General features: G+C 48.3%; 1 protein-coding gene across 2 annotated transcripts in view; it reads right to left on the bottom strand.

Moving 5' to 3' along the window:
- The window catches only part of PPP1R16B (protein phosphatase 1 regulatory subunit 16B), a 35916-nt gene extending 14562 nt beyond the window's left edge, over positions 1–21354 (bottom strand). For both annotated transcript variants that reach the window (XM_062505171.1, XM_062505172.1), the window contains exon 1: positions 21108–21354. In XM_062505171.1, coding sequence (XP_062361155.1) covers positions 21108–21354 — 247 coding nt within the window. The remainder of the gene's footprint in view (positions 1–21107) is intronic.
- Between the last annotated feature and the right edge of the window lie 2509 nt (positions 21355–23863).

The raw sequence follows: 23863 nt of genomic DNA, 5'->3' as shown, positions 1-23863 counted from the left end.
AGCATCTTTCTTTAATGGCTGCCATCCACCTGGGATTACTGGGAAAAGGAAATGGGCAAGTTACCCATCTGCAGCCACAGTGCTTGAAGGGCGTAGCAGAAACAAAGCCAAATTTATTTCAACTGGGAAAATGAAAATTAGAGGATGCTGCCATGTGACACACCTTTCCAGGGATGTAGAGTCATGTTCAAAAGTATCCTGATCCTCTTCTTGTGTCAGACTAACAGTGAAATTGGTCCACACTGAAAATGTTAGATGCATAAAGCAAAATTAAAGTCAGAGGTTAGTTCCCTGGTTTTCCATTTGTCACCTGGTATTGGAAGAATAAATAAATCATTTTGGGATGGTTTTTAAACAGATGATGGGATTTGAAAGGGATGAGTGTTTTATATAACCTTCGGGCTCAGCTGCCTTCAGCAGGGTTGCTGTGGGCAGGGAGCCAGGAAAGCAGATTCCCCAATATCACTGTGACAGAAACACCTGGGCTGCCACAGAGCCTCTTCTCCCTTTAGGAGGCATTTCAGAGTAGTTATTTGAGCAGTCCTGATTTAAAGAGTACTAAATATATATATATATATGTATATATATATATATATATATATATATGTATATGTATATTAACTCAGACTTTGGGAGGCATGGACCAAGTAATCCAAGGCCAAGTTTTCCCAAGGATGACTCAGGAGCTTGGCACCAGCAGAGCAGTGCTGGCTTTTAGGGTGTGAAAGCTCACAAAGGGAATGGTCCCACTGTGGTGGAAGCCACACAAGTCAGTGGCCTGAGCAGGGAACAACACAAAGCAAGGGATGATGGACAGCCACATTCTCCAGCAGCAGCTCCAGCAGCACATCTCCCATCTTCTGAGTACACACCTGAATTTTTGGGTTTGGTGGGCCCAAGCAGGTGAGCAACACATTTCATTTTTCTTTGAGTTTCAGGCAGAGCAAGACAAAGGGCACCTACAGAGTCAGTAACTCAACCAGGACCTCCTGTTTTCCTACTCCTCTGGCTACTTCCAACTTTCTTCCCACAAAAAGCACTCACTGGAAATCATGACAACACATGCAAATCCATTCAGACAACACAAAATCAACACATGTGCCTTTTATCTGAGCAGCACAGAGGATCTTGCTTGTGTTCAGAAATAACTTTTGATGTGTTGGACCAAAATCCATCTACTAGGACATGGAGTACTCAGCACCTGTCTTGTACTAAGCTTATTAGATATTAAGTCTTGCAGGGTACCAAAAAGGAAATGCATCATAAAAAATTATTTGCTTTAATAGAAATGACAGCCAGAGATGTGCTTAGATAAAATGGAGCAATGGTGTGAGGAGAGAAACTTCTGCAGCTGTCTCAAGAGCCTCCCCAGTTACATGAACACAATAACCTAACAGGTGATCAGAGGAGCAGAATTGCAAAGGGCCCCTCCAACCTCCACACAGAGCCAGACTGTCAGGATTTGCAAGAGGATACTCTGATGTGCACTGTGTAGCAGGAAATAGTTCCTATTGCCATTTGAAAGTGCTTTTAGGTTCCAGAGCCAACAGCCTCTGCCCCAGCTCGTGTTTCAGGCATCCTATGGCCCCAGCTAAGCAGCTGTATGGTGACCTGAACCACATGAATGTTTTTAAGAGTTTCAGCTATTAAACAGGAAACTTTCTACTTAGAGTAACAAAAGAGAAGTTGTGGTGGAGGGTGGCGAAATACAGATCTGCTTTTCAAGCTGCCCTGAGTTCACACTGCATGTTTCCCTGCAGTGACAGTCTGCTGACCACATCCCAGGAGCTCGTGGCAGACTGGGCTCTGCTCCTCTGCCTCACTTGAGAGACTTTTGTTCTTGTGTCCTCTCTAACCACACCCTGGTCTTCAGAGAGCCCTGCTGTGTTCTCTCCATTTGCTCTGGCTGTTTCAGTGCCTTCTCCACTCTGACCTCAATCAACTCTGCTTATTGCCTTTTTTTTTCCCCCACCTCCAAACTTGTCTCTTTTTGGTTTAGGATGAGTACACTGGGGATGGAGATCTTTCAGAGCTCCATGTCATGCCCTTAGGCGTGCTCCCATGGATGGCTGCATTCCCAGGTGCCAGAAGGCCATGGTGTGAACACCTGCAAGGGCAGAGCACGGTGTGCAGCCCAGCTCTGTGTGACAGTGCCACTGCTGCCAGCCCAGATGTGTCTCACACCATCACCCACCTGGGAGAGCACAAGGGACATGCCAGCAGTTAAAGAGTAATCTGCTAAAACCTCACCCTCTGCTCCTCAGCACTAACTGGAAATGCCATGCTGCTATGCAGTGTAGGAAGGGAAATGTCTATAAAGCAGAAAATCACCCTCCCACCTCCTTTTTTAATATCAGATAAAGAGAGAATATGGTTTCATTAAAAAAAAAAAAATCACAGAAAAAACTTTCATGCAAGTTTAGCAGAAACCTAAACTTTACCAGAGAAGCACTGGCAATCTTTAGCAACCCTTTTGCAACCTGCATTTATTCAGCAGGAATTTCTACACATTTCAGAGAGCTGAATTTCAGCAGCACCTTCCATCCAGAGATCTCCCAAAGTGCAGCTGCTGTTAGTGGAGTGAGCTCCAGGCTATCTCCTGGGATTTTACAATCAGTTTTTGCCTCATTTCACAGCTGTGACATCTCAGCCCAAGTTAGACTAAGGCTCTGGAGACTCAGGGACCTTTCTTTGCCAAGGTCACAGTGACAGTCCATGGCACAGCTGTGACACTGCCCTTGAGCCCAGGTCCCAGCTCTGCCCTTTAAGCACAAGAAAAGTCTACTCTCCCCCATCCTTTCTGACGTTCAGCCAAGAGCAATTGGACAAAGCAGTGGAAGCCTCAGTGCTAAGAGCAATTTTTTATTCCGACTCTCACATGCCCAAGTCCCAGAAGTTTGCAATTTTTAAGGGCTGATCAAACCTCACTATTCCCTCAGACTTTCCAACCACCACTCTTTCAACCTTCATTTCAGCACCTGTCACATAGACAAATCACAGAGTTTATTATTTGTATTAATAAAGCAGTGCATTCAAATTTGCTCTCCAGGTCAAACACTTCCCACTTCCAATCCCAAAGTGATCCCCAAAGCCCAGCATCCCTCAATTACCAACAAACTCTTGCCAGAGAAGTCAACTTTATCTGTGAACTTTATCATCACCAGAGGTATACAGCACTGCATGGAAACCAGCTCATACATGTGAGACCTGAACCAAAAGTTAGCACCTGAGCTTAGCAGAAATGCAGGTTTTTTCACAGCTACAGTGGTGCTTACAATAAATGAGACAGATCCTGCAAAAAGGCCTTCAAATTTGGTTAAAACAAGCAGGCACAGAGTCATACCCGGCTTGGTTTATAAGCTGAGAGTACTGTGCACACAGATCACCTTGTTTTAATAATTACCTCATCTGTTCCATCACACAAAGTTGAAAACTCTCTCAAACAACTTCTGCCACAAGCTCCCTGTGATTTCTGCTTGCCACCACTTCTAGAAGTAGAAGATGAGTGTTCCCAGGCAGGCTGATGTAATACAGCACTGTGACTGCGGGGAGGCAGCTCCAGAGCCTGACAGGTCATTTAGACCTTAGAAAGGCAACAAAAAACTCAACTGGCTGTCTTCACCCATCCCTGCCCTGTGCACAGACACCAAAATGCAGCCTCATGTGAACTCAGGACAGCTTTTGCTGCCAGCACTGCTGGGATTCCAGCACTTAGATGCAGAACAGAAAGGAACTGAGCTTGGGGTATGGCAGCACTTTCTTTTTTCACCTCTTTTTCAAAAGCTATCTCCATCAGCTTCAATCTTTCATTTGCACAATACAGCCTGAACTCAGCAAACCCCTTCAGATTAGTGATGGGCAGGGAGAGAAAAGCTCTCAATTTCCTGGCAGGGCGACAAGGATGCTCCCTGGAGGAGGAGAGGTCTGGGGTCCAAATCTACAGCAGCTCAGGCTGGAGCTCTGAGCTCAGGACTCTTACCAGCCTTTGGGGCAGCCTGACAACCTTTTACTTAATATAAAAAGAACTGAAAGTCTCCTCCAGAAAGTGCTTTGCCTTAGTGCTTCAGGCCAGGTCACTGATGTGAAACGAGCACTTCAGTCTCTATGCACACACTTATTTATTTTTAATTCATTGCTTTGTGTTTACACGCTGAGATTATACGTATTACGTGCTATATGAATATATTATTGTAATAAATATTAACAAAATACATAGTTCAAACCACCATGTTAAAAAAATCATCATTCCTGCAGCTCTTACATAGGTTTGAAGCCCTCCATTTATCAGAGCAGCATCTCTGAACATTGCAGCCACAGCTCCTTGAGACTGGGAACAAGGAGTTACAGGCAACAGCAGGGCATAGAGAGAGTACAATATATCCCACTTAGAAACATAGAATCGCTAAGGTTGGAAAATACTTTTAAGATCATCAAGTCCAACCATCTGTTGACTTCTCTCCCTTCATCCCTGCGAGAGGATTCTCATCCTGGGATGAAAGATGAAGAAGTGTCCACATCAGAATTGCAAGTGAAATGCCTCCCCCAGCCTCTGCAGCAAGAGGCAGCTCAGAGGAGTTCTAGTTTTCCTTTCTGCACCAGTGGAGAACAGCTTCAGTTTGCCGAAGTTTATCACAATTCCCAATAAAATGGCAGTTTGCAAAATAATTAACAGCCATTAAAATTCCCCATTACGTTTTGCCACTAGCAACAGCAGGACCATTCTCCTCCCAGCAGCAGTGAAAACTCTGCTTATTTCTGTAGCAAACCCAGTGTTGTTAATGAGCCATTTTATCCCATCCTGTTTGTTCCCTCACCAGCAGATCCCTCTTATCAGGAGTTTTTCATTACATATTTAACACTACAAGAGCCTGAGTGCCATGGACCACCTTTGAGCTGTCACACTGCAGGAATGGTGACATCCATCTTCAGGGCTCGAATGGCAGACTGCTCTGTACTCACTGCACCTCTTACAACGAGGAGTAAAGGGGGAGAGAGCCTCCCTGCTCTCTCCTGCCATGCTGCTTGAGGAGAACAGACTACATTATCAAATTAACTGAAACAACCCCAATTATTGAGCTTTAAGACAAGAGGAAAGCCAGGCTCCAGCTTTGCATCATCCCCCATCAATTCCACAGTTTAATATTTTGACTTGAACATTTACAGGAGCAACAAAATGCTTCAGTAGCTCAACCCACCTTGGTAAGTTCATTAAAGTAATTAATGCTGAAGTGGCTGCTTACACTGCTCTGTGACAGCACTAATTACAGGCTGCAGAGGAGGATCCCAGTGACAGCAAAGGGGACCAGGAGCTGGCATGGAAACAGGCAGATGTGCAGCCCTGTGCCATCCCTGGGGCTGGACCCAGCACTCCCCTGGTTCCTTCTGCTCCTAACCCCAAAATTCAGCATCTCCAGCACGGAGTATAACTGAGCAACTCTGGCAGCTTCTGCTGTTTTTCTCCAGAGCAACACCCAGCAGAAGAGACCCGGAGCATCCTCCTAAACACCTTTTTGAGAGCAAGCCCCTCACTAGCAGGAGTAGGGCTGGCTACCCAAGGTGACAGGGCCCTTACAGATCCTCATGAGGATAGCAGTACAAAGTGTTCTGGATCCTGGAGACATCATGGACCATTTAATCTCCTGTGAAATGAAGTGGGAGGGTTGTATTCTCCCTCACTAAATCAAGGATATAACCTTCCTCACACAAGAAGTCCTGTCCTGAAGGCATGGGCAGAGACCCCCACATGCTCAGTGTGACCTGTGCCAAGAGTACCTGTGTCTGTTTCGGAAGATGTAGGAGATCTGACCTTCATTGCTAGATCTGCTAGATAAAGCACAAGATCCCTCCCCAGCTGTTTTTGGTTCACCTTTGTCTGGGAAAAACACAGACTTAAAGATTATTATTATTATTATTATTATTTTTTTTTTTTTTTTTTCCAGTCAGTTGTTTGTAAAAAAATGCTTTTGCTATGTTTCTCACATTTCACAGGCTGAGGCAATGCCACTCCAACCCTCCATCAGCACCCAGTGATACAACAGAGAAATCCTGTTTCTTCCTGTTCATCTGATCACAAAGAATCATTCCCAGGGAAAGGAGCCCACCCCACCATGAGCATCCAACGAGGGCTGGATCTCACATGAGCAGCTGCAACCAGTACAGTTGTATAATGGAAACCTGACCTACAAACCCTGAACCAAATTCTAGCTGTTCCCCTTTGAGAAGTGAGCACGTGAAGGCTGCACACATCTTCTGCCCTAGTGCTGCCACCTCCCACAGCTGTAATCCTGGCTTGGCTCCACATCCCAACAGGACTGTTACCTCTCCTCCATCCAGCATGGCTGGGAGGAAGAGGACCACCAGCAAAAGTGAGTTAAAAAGAGCCCTTTTATCATCTGTGCCACCTGCAACTCAGGGATGGACTTGTTTTGGTGACCAAGCTCTCCACAAATCTTCTGGGTTGAAGGACACACAAAGGACCAGCTGGTGCTGCCTCTTCCAGCACCAGCAGCACTGGAGCAAGGGACCATTCCCCAGCACACACATCCCCCATGGAGCAAACTGCCTGCTCTGGGGACAGAACACCTGTGTGGGCCCAAAGGACCAAGGCACAACCAGGTGACACCAACCAGAGAGTTTTTGGGACAGACAGCATTAAACTCTTTGCTGCTGGAGCCTTTGCTCTCCAGTCCTCCAGCTCCTCAGGAGGGCTCTTCCTCCACACAGAGCCAACAAACCAGATTGGTTTGAGGTATTTTGTGCCTGTGATGCACAGCAGCACCAAAGACATTAAGAAGAAGAATATACTGCACCAGAGAGTCTAACAAATAATGCACCCATACAAGCAGAGATGAAAGCTCAGCACACACAGGCAAATCACAGCAGCTGGGAACTGCAGTCACCCTGGGAACAAGACAAGAGGCAAAGCAAAGCCATCTCCTCCTCCACTCCAGCACCAGCCAGGACAGCCCCAGTCAGATGGGAATTTGGACAGACCTGAGCCCCAGAGCACCTCAGCAAGATGCACAAACCTTCCCTTGAGTTTCTATTCTGCAGTTAAATTCTATAAAGCATTAAAAGGAGGTCCTTCAAAGGACTGTGAAATGAACAGAAGCTCTCATAAGGAGGTCCTTACACTGTCAGCAGTTTTAAAATGCTTTGCAACCATCTGATCCCTCCTTCCCCATGCAGTGTATTTAAATCAAGGAGTTTCTTCAGAGAGTGGACTAGATTTGAATGACAAGGTTTCCCAGCTCCCTGGCTGAAAAATCCCTTCTTTTCCTACAGTCTTGCTGAAAATAAGGAGAAATTTGCTTCTGGTGGAGCAAATTCCCAGCAGGGATGGACAGGGGCCAGGCTGTGTTGACCCACTGACCAGTCCTACTTGGCCACTCTCCTTGGCCAGCTCCCACGTGTCCATGCCACGCAGGGTACAGCATCTCCCCTCACAGATGACACTGCTCTCTCACAAGAAAAACAGCTGGATAAAAGCTGCCCAGTTGGACTTATCCCAAGAGAAAAACCAGCCCAGTCTGCAGTCAGGAGCCAGCTGGGAAGATGCTCCTTCACCTCCACCTTTCCCAGTGGGCAGTTTGAGTGTGTTACAGACTTCAGGAGCACAGTGAGAGAGGTTTTAGCCATCACATGTAACCACAGTGGATAATAACTCACTAAACACCTGATTTACTCAATGACTGTAGCAGCAGCTTCACAAAACGTGGGTGATTCCAGAGGCAGCCGCTGCTTTGCTGCTGCTCCCTGTCACGGCAAGGCAGGAACATTGAGATTTCCCCCAGCTGCTCTTATCTTGTCTCACAGTATTGAAAACTGGGACCTACTGAGAGCAAACAAACAAGCCATGGCATTCACTGAACTCTGCTGTAAATCATGTACAGGGACAGGCTCTTCATGCAGAAGTGACAAGGAAGATGTGTCTGCAATGGTTTTATGGCACATCAGCACAGAAAGTGGTTTTATGTCCCTAAAAGTGGGTGATTAAAATTCCAAGATGTCACAGATTTTAATCCTGAGCTAATTTTTTCCTCTATTCTATGCTGTATCATACATCACCACTATCAAGAAAGAAGAACTCTCAAAAATCAGATGTCCTGAAGCTAGAGTACAAGAAAATTATGTTTTCTACAGCAAATCAGTTCAACAGAGGCTCAGTAAAACATGATTGATAATTAGTGTTTTCTTTTTGGCAGCTAGTAGCAATTGTCTTCTCCTTAAGTCTAGTGCATTTGCCAATTTAAAACTAATCTGTCCAAAAATGAAACAAAACATCTGCCAAAAAAAATTCCCAGAGAATACTGGTTAAGATTTACAAAGTTCTACAGCAGAGTGTCACCTGCTACAACATCAGACAACTCAGAAGTAATTAGGATAGAGCTGAGACAGCCTTGTGGAAAAAGCCATCAGGCAAATGGAAAATGGATGGAATAGCTAAATCAGTTTAGATTTCCTTAACGGAGGTAGATCAAAAGAAAACTAACCTGATTAGTAGGGAGAGAGACACTGATCCAGATTCATGGAGCAAAGCAGAACAGCTATAAAGTGATATTTATGCCTGTTTGCCTTTCCAGGGCTGCATAAAGCATCAGCATGTACCAGTAGATCTGGCCCAGATTTATGGGCTAAGGGGTAGACCCTTTTAAACAAGGACAGCTTCTCCTCTCCAGTTTACTTTCCCAGTTAAGCAACTGTCCAAAAAAAACCGAAAAAAAATTAAAATAGGCCATAAAAAAAAAGCCTCCCAAATTCAATTAAATAGAGTAGGTGATAGTCAGTGCCTGCTGGCAGTGCCATTCTCCCTGCTCAGGGCACCTTGTCCTGGTTGCAGCAGGGCAGGCACACACTGCCAGAGCCCAGCTTTTGGCACAGCCCATTTCAGACAGCGCAGATCTGGTGCCAGCACTGGCTGTGGCCATGCACAGGTCTCTGAGCATCCTGCTCTGAGGATGCAGGCCAGGGTGGCTCCGTGGTCCCTGACACCAGGCAGGGCACCTCAGCGCTGCTGCTGGGATGCTGCAGCACCGAAAACTGCAGGAATACAACACACACCCCCCCATGAGCACCGTGCCTGCCTTCCCAGGAAAGACTGACACAGACCCTGCTCCCTCAGTGACCTTCTGGGTGCCCAGGCTCCTCATTAGCCACCCCCCAGCATCCTCAGCCATACCCAGCACAGCCTCCTCCTCCTCCTAAGCCCCAGGGCAAGTGCCTTTGCAGCAGCACCCACCCACACTGCCAGGGTAAAAAGCTCCACGAAGCCACTCCTGCTGTCCCCAAACCCCACGGGAACGACTCACTGCCCAGAGATAATGACAGCACAAAAGCTCCCTGTCACCAGCAGTCTCAGAAAAAGCCACCCTGGCTGTGTCCCCACATGCTCTTGGCAGCCCTGCTGCTTTCCAGAGCTGTGCGTGTCCCAGGGGAAGCCTGAGCACAGCTACACACCCTTCTTCCAAAGCAAGTACACTCCCAAGCCTGTGACACTTTTGTTCAGGTAAACACCTATGCCCCCAAGGCAGAGTTTTACACCATCAGTCTACACCACAAATTGTGCCCAATCTGAAGAGGTTTTTGTTGTTGAGGAGGCTGTCCCAGAGCCAGGGCAGGCTGCACCACTCACCCTGCTCCTGCAGCCTGTGCATCCTGCTCTGACAGTGACACCTGCAGCCTCCCTTTCACCTTCTCCACAAGCATTTCCACCAGCAAACCCTCTCACAGCTCCATGTCTCACCCTCCTGGCATCTACAGCTGTGGAGAATTCAGACACCCCAACAAGAGCAAAGGGATGCCCATAATAAAAGAGCCCAAAGTTCTCTCATATTTTAGTGAGAGATAAACCAAGACTTTGCATGAGTCCTACTAAACCTCCACATTCCTGCATGCATCAGATACTACCTGACACCTCTCAAGGAGCTGATATTGCATTGGATGTTATTAGCATCTAACAAAGAAGCTGTTTTGGGACAGGGCAAAACCAACTTTGCCCACTGCAGTGCCCTTGCCATCTTGTGCCCTCCAGTCCCAGGATCCCTGGGTGACCAAGGTGCTGTTTTCATGTCCCAGTCACACAGGAGCCAGAGCCCACGACTCAGCCTGTTGGGTTTTGAAGCCTGTCCAGCTGTGGCATCCCAGGACCTCCCCACAAGATGCCCCATGAAGAGCTCATAGCAGAGGCTACAGCAGAAACAGGACACTGACAAACGAGCCCACAGCCATGAGCAGCATGGGACAAGGAGGAGCTTGGAACAGATGGGAGCAGCTCAGGGGGTAGGTAAACAGGATCCCCACTTCTTTCCTGTTCCACAGCTGGAAAACCCACATGCCCTTCCTGCAGGAAGGGAAGGAGGAGGGTGGGCAGCCCACAGCACTGGGGTCAGCTTCCAAAACTGGGAACTGGCTGTCCCAGGGAACCATTTCTCCCCATGGCACAGGCAAGATGTTTCCACTGCTGCTGGGAACTCCTGGTTCTGATCAGGGTAATCCCTGAGAGACTCTCAATGCCATGTCAATATATTTTAATACCATGGGGCACTGATTAGTGGGGTCATCTGTACAGCAGCATCCAGCAGGAAGGAGCTGAGTGCTCTCCACGTGGACTCTGTATCCTATGAAGCACAGTGGTGACCAAACCAAACTGACTGCAATAAAGGCAAAATACCCAAATATCTTTAGGGGTCTCTGCCAAAATGCTCAGGGATCCACAGGAAGCCCCCAGTAGCTGAAGGTGCTCCCACATCAGAGCTTGGCCCAGGACAGCTGAGCAAGCAACGTGTTCGTGGAGGCTTTGAACCCCATGAGAATGACACGAGGACCAAGCAAAGCCAGATCCTCTGGCTCAGCACCCTTGCCCTGCTCTGGGCACATTCCACCTCTACCTGCAATCCAAGCTGTCAATCCCACCTCACAGGAAAAAAATCGGCCAACAAATATTGCCCTTGAGCTACAAGATAAGTCACTGGATGTTAGACAAGCAAGAAATATTTCCTGCTTACCCCATAGGGTAACTGACAGATCAGTGCTGCAAACATTCCCATTACTGAACACGTGGCAAGTCCTAGAGCACTGACTGAGACAATGCAATGATGACCCAAGGCTCAAATTAATGCTACAGATCCAGTGCTGACCTGTACTCAGATGATAGCTTTCCTGGCTCTGAAGAGTGATAGAAAATTGCCACAAATGAGAGTAATTTGGGTCAAGGGACAGAGCAGCAGCTTTTTCATAGCTATTTCACAACTGCATGCTTGAAGTGATAAGAAATAAAATTCCTATGAAGGCACAAGGAATTATGCTTAGGTGCCCTTTCAGATGAAATTTTAAACTCAGTTGCCCTTCTAATAAAAGTGAAATGGAACTTCCAGCACCTCTCCATGCCCCACTGTCACCTCCCAAACCAGATATGCTGTGGTTTTGGCACAGCATCCAGCAGCAGGTTGGAAGCTGGTTGGTTACAGCCTGGACTAGAATTCCGTATCACATTCAGGCCTTGCACCACTGCTGTGACAGCATCAGCTTTAGGAGGAAAGAAAGGCCTGTGACAACTGCCTGACAGGCAGGAGATGTCACTGCAGATCCACAGGGACTGTCCTCCTTCACTGGAGCTCTGGCTCTTTCTAACGCTGCCTATTTCAGGCTGTTACACCGAAATTTTAATTAAAACAAGAGGCCCAGTTAAGCTCCCACGGAGCCCTGCTCTAGCCTTGCTAATTAAAGACAAACTGACAGGATCTGAAACAATAAAATAAACCAGGTCTGAAAAGTTTGAGAGGCACAGGACGAGCCTGAGCTCTAAGTAGGTTGAAACTTGCTCTCCATGGGAGCACTGTGTACTGTCCAGCCCCAGGCTCCTGAGTGAGGTCCTGGTCTCTGTGGAGCTGACGGGCCCTCCAGAGGGTTCATCACAGCACCCCAGGTCAGATCTCACCTGTGTTCTCTGACAGCACAGCAGATCTGAACCCAGTGTTGGCAGACAGATACAGAAAATTCTCTCCACATCCCTAACACCAGGGAGATGGCTGTTCTTTACTGCAGGACACTGCTCCTCTCCAGCCCCAAGAGGCTGAGAGCTGGGATGGACCTTCAGGTGAATTCCTTGTCCCAAGTCATTGGGCAAACCACAAACACCCTGCAGCAATGAAACTTTGGTGCAGCAGAGCTGCTCCATTCCTGTGCACTTTGTACATTTTATTCAACATCATTGAATGGGGTAAAAAATTGCTGTTATTGATAAGAATGGGTTTGACACAGAGACGAGAATCCTTCAGATCAGATAATTTAAAAGACCATGAATACACCAAGCCATTTCATTTCAGTCCTTATCATTGCAAGCAGAACCATAAAAGTCAGCACCTCACCTCTAACCCTTGCTGCTCCAAATGGAAATACTTTGAAATACCTTGCCACAATCTTCCCCACCCACTCAAAACGTGGATGTGTCCAGACAGATGCAGGTGTAACACAGGACAAAACAGAAGCTGTCTGCAGGTAACTCTGCCATGGACACCATCAGCTGCCAACCAGGCTAAAACAGAGCTGGTGCAAGCAAGGAGAATGGTGTGACAGTGACTCAGGTGAATTCCTGCTCTAGTCTCCCTTTTTTAGAGGTGAACTCTATAGCAGTTGCCCTTAGGACAAAAAAAAAAAAAAAAGAAAACAAAAACAACCCAAACATGAGTGTTGTTTTGTTTAGTGTGTGGGTTGCTTGGGGTTCTATTATGGAGGAGGACTGTGGGTTTTTTTAACTAATGGGATTGCTCTTGTCAGTCCATGTAAAGGCAGACAAAGATAAGACTTTGGAAGTTTCTCACTACATTTCAGAGCTTGATGCTCTTACATTCAAGGCAGGGACCTTTTTGCCACTTTGAAAGCAAAGCCCAGCACAGCAGACAAGACCACAAGGGAAATGTGAATTAAGGCCTAGCTTTAAAACCTTAGCCAAACTGAGAAATGCTGAAGACTGTTACAAAAAGGCATTCAGAGCAGGGAAAACACCCCAGAGTAACTAAAGCCCATTTCCCACATGACTGGCTTTTGCAGCCAGCCTACTTCATGCTAACCAGGGAATCCAGAGGCCAAATCCAGCCACAAACAATTGCAGTTTGCAGGGTCCTCAGTGGAAACTGCATCCACTCGCTCAGAGCTGCACATGGGCTCTTGTTCCCTGAATTAAAGGCAAGTGCAAGGTGCTTGATTGCATCTTGGCTCTTGATTACAAATGCACCAGCAGCCAGAATTAAACAGTTGGCTTCCTGGCCTATTTAGCATCCTTTAGTGCTGGGTTAGAGGGTGGGCAAGGCTTAGGGGATGTTTTTATATACCAGCATCTGATTTTTTTAATTAATTTTTTTTCCACAAGACATTTGCAGCGAATGATAACGTTTCCCAAAGATCTGGCCATGCTCCAGAGGAAAAAACAAGCAGTGGAAGTGTCTGTAGAAGCAGCTCTGCACTAGGCTATAAGGCTCCGCCTGAACCAGCTGCCATAGCAACTGCTATTAAAGAAAGAATTAGAGCATTCTTCACGGAAGCAGGAAAACTCCCAGCCAATAAGTGTAAGGATGAGATGCAAAGCAAAAAAAAAAAAAAAATAAAAAAAAAAAAAGGAGGATAAATATAAGCAAGTAGGAAAAACATGTACAACTGAATGAGAGGCAGGGCTACTTGCACAGGTAGATGTGCTCTGGTGTTGTGGAGATGCCTATAAATACACTAAGATACCTAACTCCACCCTCATTAGCAAGCATTTTAGATACAGTTGATCCTGCCTTGGGGCAGGAGGTGGATTACATGACCTCCTGAGGCCCTCTCAACCTCTATTTTCCATTCTTCTAGGAGGAAGAAATCTACACCAGCTGAGCTGGCCCCACTCCAGAAGGGCAGGAATTTAAATCTGGAAAAAAAATAGATCTAATCCACTTTTCAAGTTCTCCTTGACCAGGAGAAAGGGGTAGAAAGCAGAGCCTGCAACCACAGCTTATAGGCAAGTTCTTCCTGGCTGGAAACACATTTTCAACTGTAAAGGGGTAAAGAAGTAATATCAGGTTTCACCCTGCAAAAAGGATTCACCCCCAAAAGTATTCACTTCCCCACCAACACTCATTTGCAAAGAACAGTCAGATACGTGGCTGCAGACCTGTGGTTTTGGCTGCGGGCTGTTTTGCAGGGCATTGTTTTACACCTGGAAACAGAACGATGCTGCAAAAATGCTGCCACCGAGCTCTCGGCAGCAATCGGGCTCATGTCCTACATCCCTTGGTATGGATTAGACCCCACAACACAGCACCACAGCAGGACAGAGCCTTGGCTCTCAGAGCTCACAGCCAGGGAGAGAAAGCAGAGTGAATTTTACTCTGGGTTGTGCTGCTTATTACACAGAAGACACCAGAGGTCCCCGACTGAGCTGCCAGTGGCACTCTCCAATTCCTCGCTACTGGACTGGGACAAAACTCACGGTGAATCACAGAGCACAGGAAACAGCACTCACCTGGAAGGCAGCCAGGCAGGCAAGAAACACTGCCTGCAAGGAAAAACCCCGTGTCCCAACTCCTAGGGCAAGGATCTGGCTGGGCTGTAGCACCAGCCCTCCCTGCTGCTATCCCACCGAGCAGGAGCCAGGCACGCTGCTCCCAGGGCTCCATCCCAGCCACGGCCATGCCCCTGTGCACATGGCAGGCAGCGGTCCCCTCGGGGGAAAACACAAGGACAACCAAGCTGGGAAGTTACAGGCTAGAAAGAGCCACCGACGTATCAGCAAGCAGTACCGGATTTGGAAGTCCTGGCTTGGACATTTGGCAGCTCTGTGGACACCAGGAAACAAGCGGGCATGCAGTGCAAGGCTGCCTCCACGTCAGAAGCAGAGCAGCCAGGACAGGGAAGGGAGAGGTCAAATGCCACTGATTTAGCACCTGCAGAGGGGACATCTCCAGGCACCTGGTTGAATCAAGGTGCCATTGATAATCTGCCTCGGGCTCACAGAAGTCTGACGTTCCAGGTGAAGGCGGCTGCCGCATCCTGAGCCCTTCCCTGCCGTGATTTGGCCGGGCGGGGATTGAGAGCAGATGGTGACCTTACACATCCTACCTCCTGCACCCTGCAGGCACAGCCTGAGGAGTTCCAGCCTCTCCTCCCTATCGCCCAGATCGCCTGTGGAGGCAGCAACACTCCTCACACACGGCCACACTAACACCATCAACACCACCAACAAACCAAGGAAATGTCCAGCTTGTGTTTAGGTGCACATGCAACCAAGGAGACACCGAGTTCCTCCTCCAAAACACACTGCAGCCAAATGCTGGAAAATTATTAAGTGATTAAAGCTACCTTGTAAGAAACAAAATCTTGACAACAGTAACTGGCCAATCTCTGTTTGATTAAAAATACCTTAACTCAAACAGACCATTCTTACTGGCAGGACAAGCAGTTTGAATCCACTGTTTATTAATAACCCTGTAATCCTATTACAAAATACACCAGAAATATTTTCAGTGGTACCAGAAATGGTGGGAGGCAACACACGTGTAAAAGCCAGAGAATGAAATTACGTGGAAATGACCAACTTTTGAGAAATAAAAGAAGTATTTCCGATCAAACTTTTTTATTTAAAGAAAAATTGTCAAATTAATTGTAGGAGCTGACTCCAGATTTGGGGAGAGAGAAGGCCTCATCCCAGGACAACCTTAGGTGGACTTTCAGTGTTAAAAGTTTTGAGACAGGAAAGTTGGCATTTGAAGCTCTTCTGGATGTAACTTCCCCACCTGATTGAATTTCAGTGAGTGGGGAGGGGGGCAAATTTTAAAAATATTTACTTGTTATGACAACAGAGAAAGTTGCTGATTCAATATTGCTCATGCTCCCAGATGCCTCTAGTCAGCTGCCATATGCAAATCACCCCACGCTGGCATTACATCCAAATTGCATGAAAAAGCCAAGTTAAAATGTGGCCAAATAAGTGAATCTGCTTTTGGAAGACATACCAACCATCATTAACAAAATTAACAAAATTCATCATTGCCAAGGGCTCCCACACGCAGCTTCCTAAAGAGGACAGCTCTCATTTCCACATCCAGTGAGAGTTTAAAACTTGAGAAATGCCTTTGTTATTGAAACGAAACTTCTAATTTCTGACTCAGACCATTCCCAAATACCCAGATATACACTGAGACTGACAGTGATAAGAGATCTTTTCTTTTCAGAGCCCTTCAAGTGGCACAAAAACCTTCTCAGACAGATAAATGCACTTACAGACCTGGACATAGGAACCCCATGAAAAAAAGCTTCAGGGGATTAATAATGTGGAAAATTAAGGCACCTCATAAAAGGTTTGAAGTAACAAGGGAACAGATCACATCAGCTTGGAGAGGTTAAAGAAAGCAATTTATAGACACTAATTAGGGCCTCTTTTAAAAGTGCCTTTGTAAATGACAAGGTTGGGTTTATTCCAGAGAGGTGCAAAGGGAGCATGGTTGGAGTGCCTTGGGGAAACTCCCAGAAGGGTGCATGAACCATGCTGGGCACCACAGCACAGGAACAGGAGATTTGAGGGATGGCACAAAGGACAGCAGGGGTATGTGTTTATTGGAACAAGTTGCTTTCTCCCAAGGGAAATCCTCCCCATGCAGCGAGCTCCAAGCTTACACCCTCTGCTCTGTCACTGGGAACTGTTTTGCTGAATGCCGAGTCCCAGTTCACCAAACCTGAGTTTTCCTTCCCTTGCAGGCTGACCAGCCACAAGGATCTGCACAGTTAAACTGCAGAAGTGCTGCTTTATGCAGCACTCTGGCTCTGATGAAGTTCTGCTTGCAGGATGAAGTGCCAGGAAGTGGGAGCTGAAGGACTCTGCAGGGATGCCATCGCTGGGGGGTGGCAGCTCTTATCTGAGAGCAACAGAAACCAGGGCACCTCTGGCACTGCTGGAAGGTGAATCAATCCTTGGGGTCTCTACTTCTCTGCTGGCTCCTTCAGGGAGCCCAGCTCACCTTAAAGCCAATGCCAACACCTGCAGTTTGTGTCATTCAAGCAGGAGCTCCCACTGCAAACAGCCCAGGTGTACAAAGGGACTTCCAGACAGCAAATGCCACATGTCTGTACAAGCAGCCACTTTACCCACCTCTGGGATCTGTTTTCTCAGTTTACAGAACTGTTCGTCTCCCCATGCTCTGGGGCTACTTTTAGAAAAACTCAGTGATCTAGAAAGACCTGGACATGACAGCCCTGGCTGCTTTTGGGGACGAGGTGCTGCCCTGGGAATGGCAGGACCAGCCTCCTCTCCATGGTTTCAGTCCATCACCTCACAGAACAGCCTCAAAGGGCCACAGCCCTCAGCAATTTCTTATCTTCCGAAATCCTTCACAATCAGTAGAGTAGCTCATAAAGCATTCCTTTATTGCATTATAAAGCAACTCCTTCGCAGCCATCAAACAGCCCAGAGGCTGCATCCAGCACCACACTCCCTGTAAGCTCTGTGTGGGCTGAGGGTCCTCCCATTTGCACCATCCCTTTGAAACCAGCTCGGACTGAGGCCAGAGCTGGGTGAGGCCTTGAGCACATTTCCACTTAAAATGGTGATGGTGGGTGATTCCCCTGCCAGAGCTCCCACAGAGGAGCAGGCACCAGGTCCAGGCTGGCAGCTGGGAGTGCTCTGGTCTCCCACCTCAGAGTTCACCCATGAGCTGTCTGGAGCTATCCCAGCTTGCCAAACTGAAGGTCCAGGCAGGACCCTGCAGCCCAGGGGCACTGCTGCCCTCAGTGTGGGGTCACTGCCCATGACCCCCCTGTCCCCAGCGTGACTGCCCGCTCACATCTGCCACCAGCGTGTCTGCAGTGTGCTCCCTACCCCCGTTCTGTCAGCAGAGATCCAAAGGAGCTTTTAATAGCAGCTTCTTAGGAAAACCTGGGGTGTTCTGACAGATCTGTTGCAGAAGACGCGAGGAACAAGCAGACAGGAGCCATCACCCCTTCACAGCTCCTGCCCACGCTGGGGCTGATGGTCTCCTGCAGCCCCTGCCTTCAGTCCTGCTTGGCCACCACACTGAGGCCATGGAACCACAGAACAATTAGGGTTGGAAAAGCCCTCCAGGATCATCACGTCCAGCCATTCTCCCAGCACTGCCAAGGCCACCACAAACCCATGTCCCCAGGTGCCACATCTTGATGCATCTTTTAAATCCCTCCAGGGATGGTTACACAACCACTGCACTGGGCAGCATCTGCCAGGGCCAGACAACCCTTTTGGTGAAGAAATTTTTCCTAATAACTAATCTAAACCTACCCTGAGATGCAACTTGAGGCCGTTCCTCTTACCTGTCACATGTCACCTGGCACACAGTAGCTCTTCTCAATTATACCTGGGCAAGAGGCAGGCAAAGGACAGTGAAAGCAGCATGTCCAGGACCTCAGGACCCCTGAAGAGCAGGGCTGGGTTCTGCACCCACCAGCTCCAACCTACAGCACTCACCTACCACATCAGGAGGTGGTCGTACACACCACAACCTCAGACATCATCTGGACAAAGAGCCACCTCAGTACCCAAATGCACTTTCTCTTCCCTGATTTCATTGCACAGCAACTCCCACCATCCCCTCTCCCACTTTGGGGGTGAGAACGATAAAAATAAATGGAAAAGTCACAAGGAATGGAAATGGCACAGCCGCCCAGAGGTGACACGTGCCAGCTGCACCCCCAGGTCCAACCTTCCTCACACTGACTTATCAACTTCTTAACCATTTTTATTTCACCTCCCCCTCCACATCCCACATAGAAACAAAAGATGATTCATATATCAAAATAATCACCTGGGACCAAAAGCCCACGAGTTCCCACACTTTCTTGATAAGGAATTTCACCAGTTTGTTACCTGGGTTTGACTTTGACTCTGTCCCCTCCTCCCTTTATACTGGTCCCACATCACAGAGGGGGCAGAGCAGGCACAGAACCTGCCCACACACTCCTTTTAGGACTTAAATTAATTGAGCACAAAACAAATTCACTGTAAAAACTTGAGGCATTGGAAAAATCCAGTTACTTGGGAATCAACTGTGCCCTGGGAGTCCTGTCCCCTGTCCTCTCCACAGGATGGAGAGATTGATTTTCTGTCAACAGGGACGTGGCTTTGTAACATTTGGGTTTTATCACCAGCATCACACTAGAAAGAGCAGCTGCTGATTCAAGCTCACAACCTGGGCTTGCCCATAGAAAGAGGTCAACAGGACTATGGTGCCAAAAGAGACCTGCAGCGATGGATTTTCCCTCAAAGGAGGAAAAGAGTGAAGCTAGGATCTGAAAGCCCAACTCTGCAGCTTCAGCAGTGAAGCATCCATGTCCACATGTGGTAAAAGACCACTGTGCACAGGATCCAGCCCCCAGAACACTGGTGTCACAGCCTGAACTCACACCAGCCCTGCCCACAGGGAGCACAGCCATCCTTCACCAGGGCCCTGATCACAAATACCTCCACCATTCCTGCATCCCTCACAAAATGAGAAAGCATCTGTAGGCCAGACAGTGAGGAGCTTTCCTCCTTCCAAATGGTGCAGATCCCAAACCAGAAAGATCTGAAAGCAAAACTCCCAGGTTGAGCCCCTTGCAAACCCATCACACCCCCCAGCCACAGAGGCACCAGCACCACACAAAAAGAAGATGATGAAGCTCTCATCATCTGTCCCAGCGCTGTGACCTGTCACTGGCAGCTGAACAGCTGGCTATGAAACCCAAACCACTACCTGCCAATACCTGCCAGCACAGGCATAGGGGATACAAGTCACAAACCTGTCCACTCAGGCAAGGCCAGCAGTCACAGCTTCACAGCTGGCTTCACTGCTGGAGCCCTCCTAGAAAAGCACAGCAGCTCAGAGTGAAAAACACAGGGCCACTGGAGCAGAGAGCTGGAAAGAGCTATGAAACCTCTACAGCAAGGAAGGAATGAATAAAAGCCTACAGCTCCTGGGTATTATCATAGGTCTGCTGTGCCAGGGAGGTCACAAATGCACAAAGAACCAGAGCCACAGCAGGGCTTGGCAAATGCAGTGACACTGCCTAGGCAGGGTCACCACTGTCCATGCTCTGTTTCCCAATAGGAATAAAAAAAAAAAAAAACAAAAAAAAAAAACCACAAGGACAAGTCACAGTGCAGAAAAGGCTTGCTCAGAAACAGGGACATGACTTTGGGGAGATTCTTCATGAGACAAGACAAGGTCCTTGCCTTCCACCCAGACACCAGGCAAGGATACACTGCCTCTTGTAGAGGGTGCTGGAAAGTAGAGCAGCATTCTCTAGCAGAGGCAGTGAACTGGCCAGGTTTCCTAAGCACCCTCCTCTGCCATGCCAAGGGATCAGGAAGATCACACCAATTTCACTGCCTTGTAGAGCACCAAAGGCTGCTCCAGCTCTCCTGCAAAAGATATTTTCACTCCTCTGCAGAGAAGCACTCTTCAGCTCCCCAGAGCTCACAGGTTTTCTCCCATGCTGCGCTGAGGCTAATGGTTATTGACTTTTAGACATATTTTTTCTCCTCCCTTCAGATTTTCTAGCAGAAGCAAAGCACTTACATCCACTTTGAAATGGTTCAATTAAACCAATTTTGGAACGATTTGCAGTTCTGTTCTTCAGGAAGAACCAAGCAAAGCTGCGCTTCCCAGTATTTTGGGAAAAAAATTCTTACATTCACGTAGCTCTGAATCCATGCCCTCAAGCAGGGAAGCTGAAGAGATTTACACTGACATGTAAATCCTGCGACAGACTTCTATAAAACCACTGAGAGGCACACCCAGATGGCAAGGAAGAGTTTCACACCTCCTGTAAGTAGGAAGTGTGAGAAGGAAAGAGATGAAAACTGCCTTCCTTCACCCAAACCTCAGTCACAACTCCTGCCCTATCCTGGCACTCATGCACCCACTCCTGATGCCAACCAAGGTAACGCTGGTGTCACACGGGGCTTTGGGGACCTCGGAGCTGAATCAGAGATGGCAACGCTTTAAATCCCAACACTACAGCAAGGGCAGCCCGTGGATGACAGCACAGATGCCTCTGCATACCACAGAGGGCTTCACACCACTCGGAGCTCACAGGCAGCCAGACAAACCTGCCAGGCACCCGTGCCATACCTTCCTCCACGTCATTCCTCAGAGAAGCCTCCAGCAGAGCAACGCTGGCTTCAAAAGACACTTTCTTTCTGTTCACAGCATTTCTCTTCTTTTCATGCTTCCTCTTCTTGTGCTGCATCTCTTTCTCATACTGGGCCCATTTCTTCAGCTGCTGAGCCCTCCGTTTCTGGGCTGCCCGCAGCCTCTCCAGCGTGGGCACCTTGTCCAGCAGCTGCAGCTCGGTCAGCAGGTCCACGTGGGCATCCATGGCTTCTGCCGAGAGAGGGGAGCAGGAGGATGTCCCAGCGGGAAGGGATGTCCCACCACAGGTCCTCTGGATGGCAGCCACCTGCTGCTATACCAGCATCCTGAGGCTGAGCTGGGCAGGGCCCATGGCAGAGTCTGGTGACAATGTGGTGGGAACCTGAAAAGAGGAGAAAAGCAGGAGACATCAGGCATCATCAAGCACAGGAGTTCAGCCTGCTGGAAAACACAACAGGCAACATCTGAGTTAACTGTGCTTTAACTGCTCTAATTGCTTTAACTGTTGTTACCCCACTCCAAATACTCCAGAAGAACCCTCTTGAATAAGCAAAGTTCCTCGTTCATGTCTATTGCTCACATTAACTCTCTCCTAAGGCAGAGTAAAGTCTTAATGGGCAACGCTCTCCCACCTGTTTGATACCATTCATCAGACAACTCGGGAACAGTTTGAGAACTGAGACTCCCATCCTTCCCTGGGCTGGTCCTCCCCACCACCCCTCGTTCCAGGTGTCTCCACACCAGCAGCCACCTCCTCCCTGAGGCATTTCAGTCTGAGCAGCAAAGCCCAGGTCAGAGGGCTGCAGTGCCCAGGGCAGTCACAAACAGCAGACCATGCCATTCCAGCACAAATAACCCAGAAGCCAGAGATAGCTGGGGCTGCCTGTCTGGTCCCCCGAGGCCAGCCAGGTTGTCCCAGGGGAACTCTACCCACCAGGAGCATCATGTGTGCTGCTCTGCCTCCTCCATCCAGCCCCAGCTGAGGACAGCTGGATAGACCTAGCTCCCAGGTACTGATAACACTTAAACCACCTCAGCTCCGAAAAACACAGGGGGTGTGTTCATTTCTCTCTTCCTTCAGGCTTTCTCTTCACCACACACTAAATCACTCTGGTTTTGCAGTTCAGGGCCCACAAGCACAGGAGTGAGAGCAGTCAGTTCACAGCTCCTGACCCTTGGTGTGACCACAACAACAACCTCTTAGCAGGGCTACCCACAGGGTGACCAACCAGGGACCTGTGGGCAGCAGCCCAGCCACCTACTGCTCAGGAGGAGAAAACATCCCAGATTTCAGGAGATGTCCAAGAGGTGCATTTGAAATAAAGCTAACATCACAAGCAAATTGAATTAATCCTTTCCAAACAGACCTGTGCAAAGCACACTGAATGGCTCATGCAAAATCCAGGCAAGCAGCAAATAACCAGGTAGGAGATGAGAGCTCCTGTGGTTCAGCCAGCTTGGAGGGGACAAAGAAAAAAGAAAAAAAAGCATTAATGGGAAAGGGCGACTGATGAACTTCAGTATTTGCAAGCACCTGAGAAAGCGTCAATAAAACAGCCGAAGCTCAACTCTGTTGCTGCAAAAGAGAGGATTCAACAGCCTGGTAAGCACTGGATGGACAGAATCTATGGGAAAAGTAGCAGAAGAGAGGCAGCCAGACCTGGCTGAGAGCCATGGTGAGGACACCAAACCTTACCCCATCCAGGTGAGCCAGGAAAAGCCACAGCTCATCCCTTTCAGAGGAGACCAAGGGGCTGCAGGGCAGTGTCCACACCACACAGCACATCCACCACATCCAGGGAATCCCACAAGGCTGAGGCATCCACGCCTACTAAACACTGCTACAGACCTTCCACGGGGGTTTGACCTTACCTATAAATATCTGGGCAGACTGGGAGGGAGACAAGCCATTTCCTCCAAGAGATAATTGGTTTGGGAACTGAAAACAAACAAACTCAACCAGAGCACACAGGCAGGTCCAGGAAGCTGCTTTATCCAGCAAATGGCCAAGGACAGCTTCAGCAGCACCTGCAAACCTTATTTTGAGGACTTCAGGACTGATTCTGAACAGGAAAAAAAATAAACCCAACCCTGTTTAATCCCGTAAGAACTTAAGACTGCCAAATAATGCTTTAGTTCCACACAGGAACAAACCCAAATCCTTGCAAAGTTTTGCATAAGGGAGCCACTAGCTCAAAATTCAAATTCAATTCACTTGCTTGAGATGGAAAATAGCATCTTGTGGCTTTAGGACGGCACTGGAAAGCAAGGGAAGGTTTCCACGGCTCCTCCACAGCACTGGAGCCATTCACAGCTCTCCCTGACCCCTGCCCACAGCCCCCACGAGCTGGGACTCACCACAGCCCCCAGAAACCCCGCAGAAAACGCATGAATGCACTTCCAAAAAAGCTTTTATTTGGGGCCAGACGCATTTCCCGAGCCAGGCGCTCGGCTGGAAAGTTCTTCAGCACCTCTCCTGAACTCAGCTCCTGCCCCTGGCAAGCATTCCTGGGAAGTATCTTTGTTGGCAATCTCAGTCTGCTGCAGCAGCACAGCCTGCAGATCTGAAGCCCCAGTTACAATACCTCGAAGGAGGGGAGATAAGGGCAGGAAATGCCTCTCAGTATACTGCACAGGCACTCCCACCTTGCTCCTTTTCCAGCCACTTCTGCCATTGTTTGCTCAAAGATGAATAAATATTTTCCAAAACACACCTGGAGTAGAAATGAGGAGCT

The sequence above is a fragment of the Cinclus cinclus genome, chromosome 18, assembly GCF_963662255.1.
Source record: "Cinclus cinclus chromosome 18, bCinCin1.1, whole genome shotgun sequence".
Taxonomy (NCBI): domain Eukaryota; kingdom Metazoa; phylum Chordata; class Aves; order Passeriformes; family Cinclidae; genus Cinclus; species Cinclus cinclus.
The sequence above is the reverse complement of the archived record's forward strand: the minus strand, read 5'-3'. Positions and strand labels throughout refer to the sequence as shown.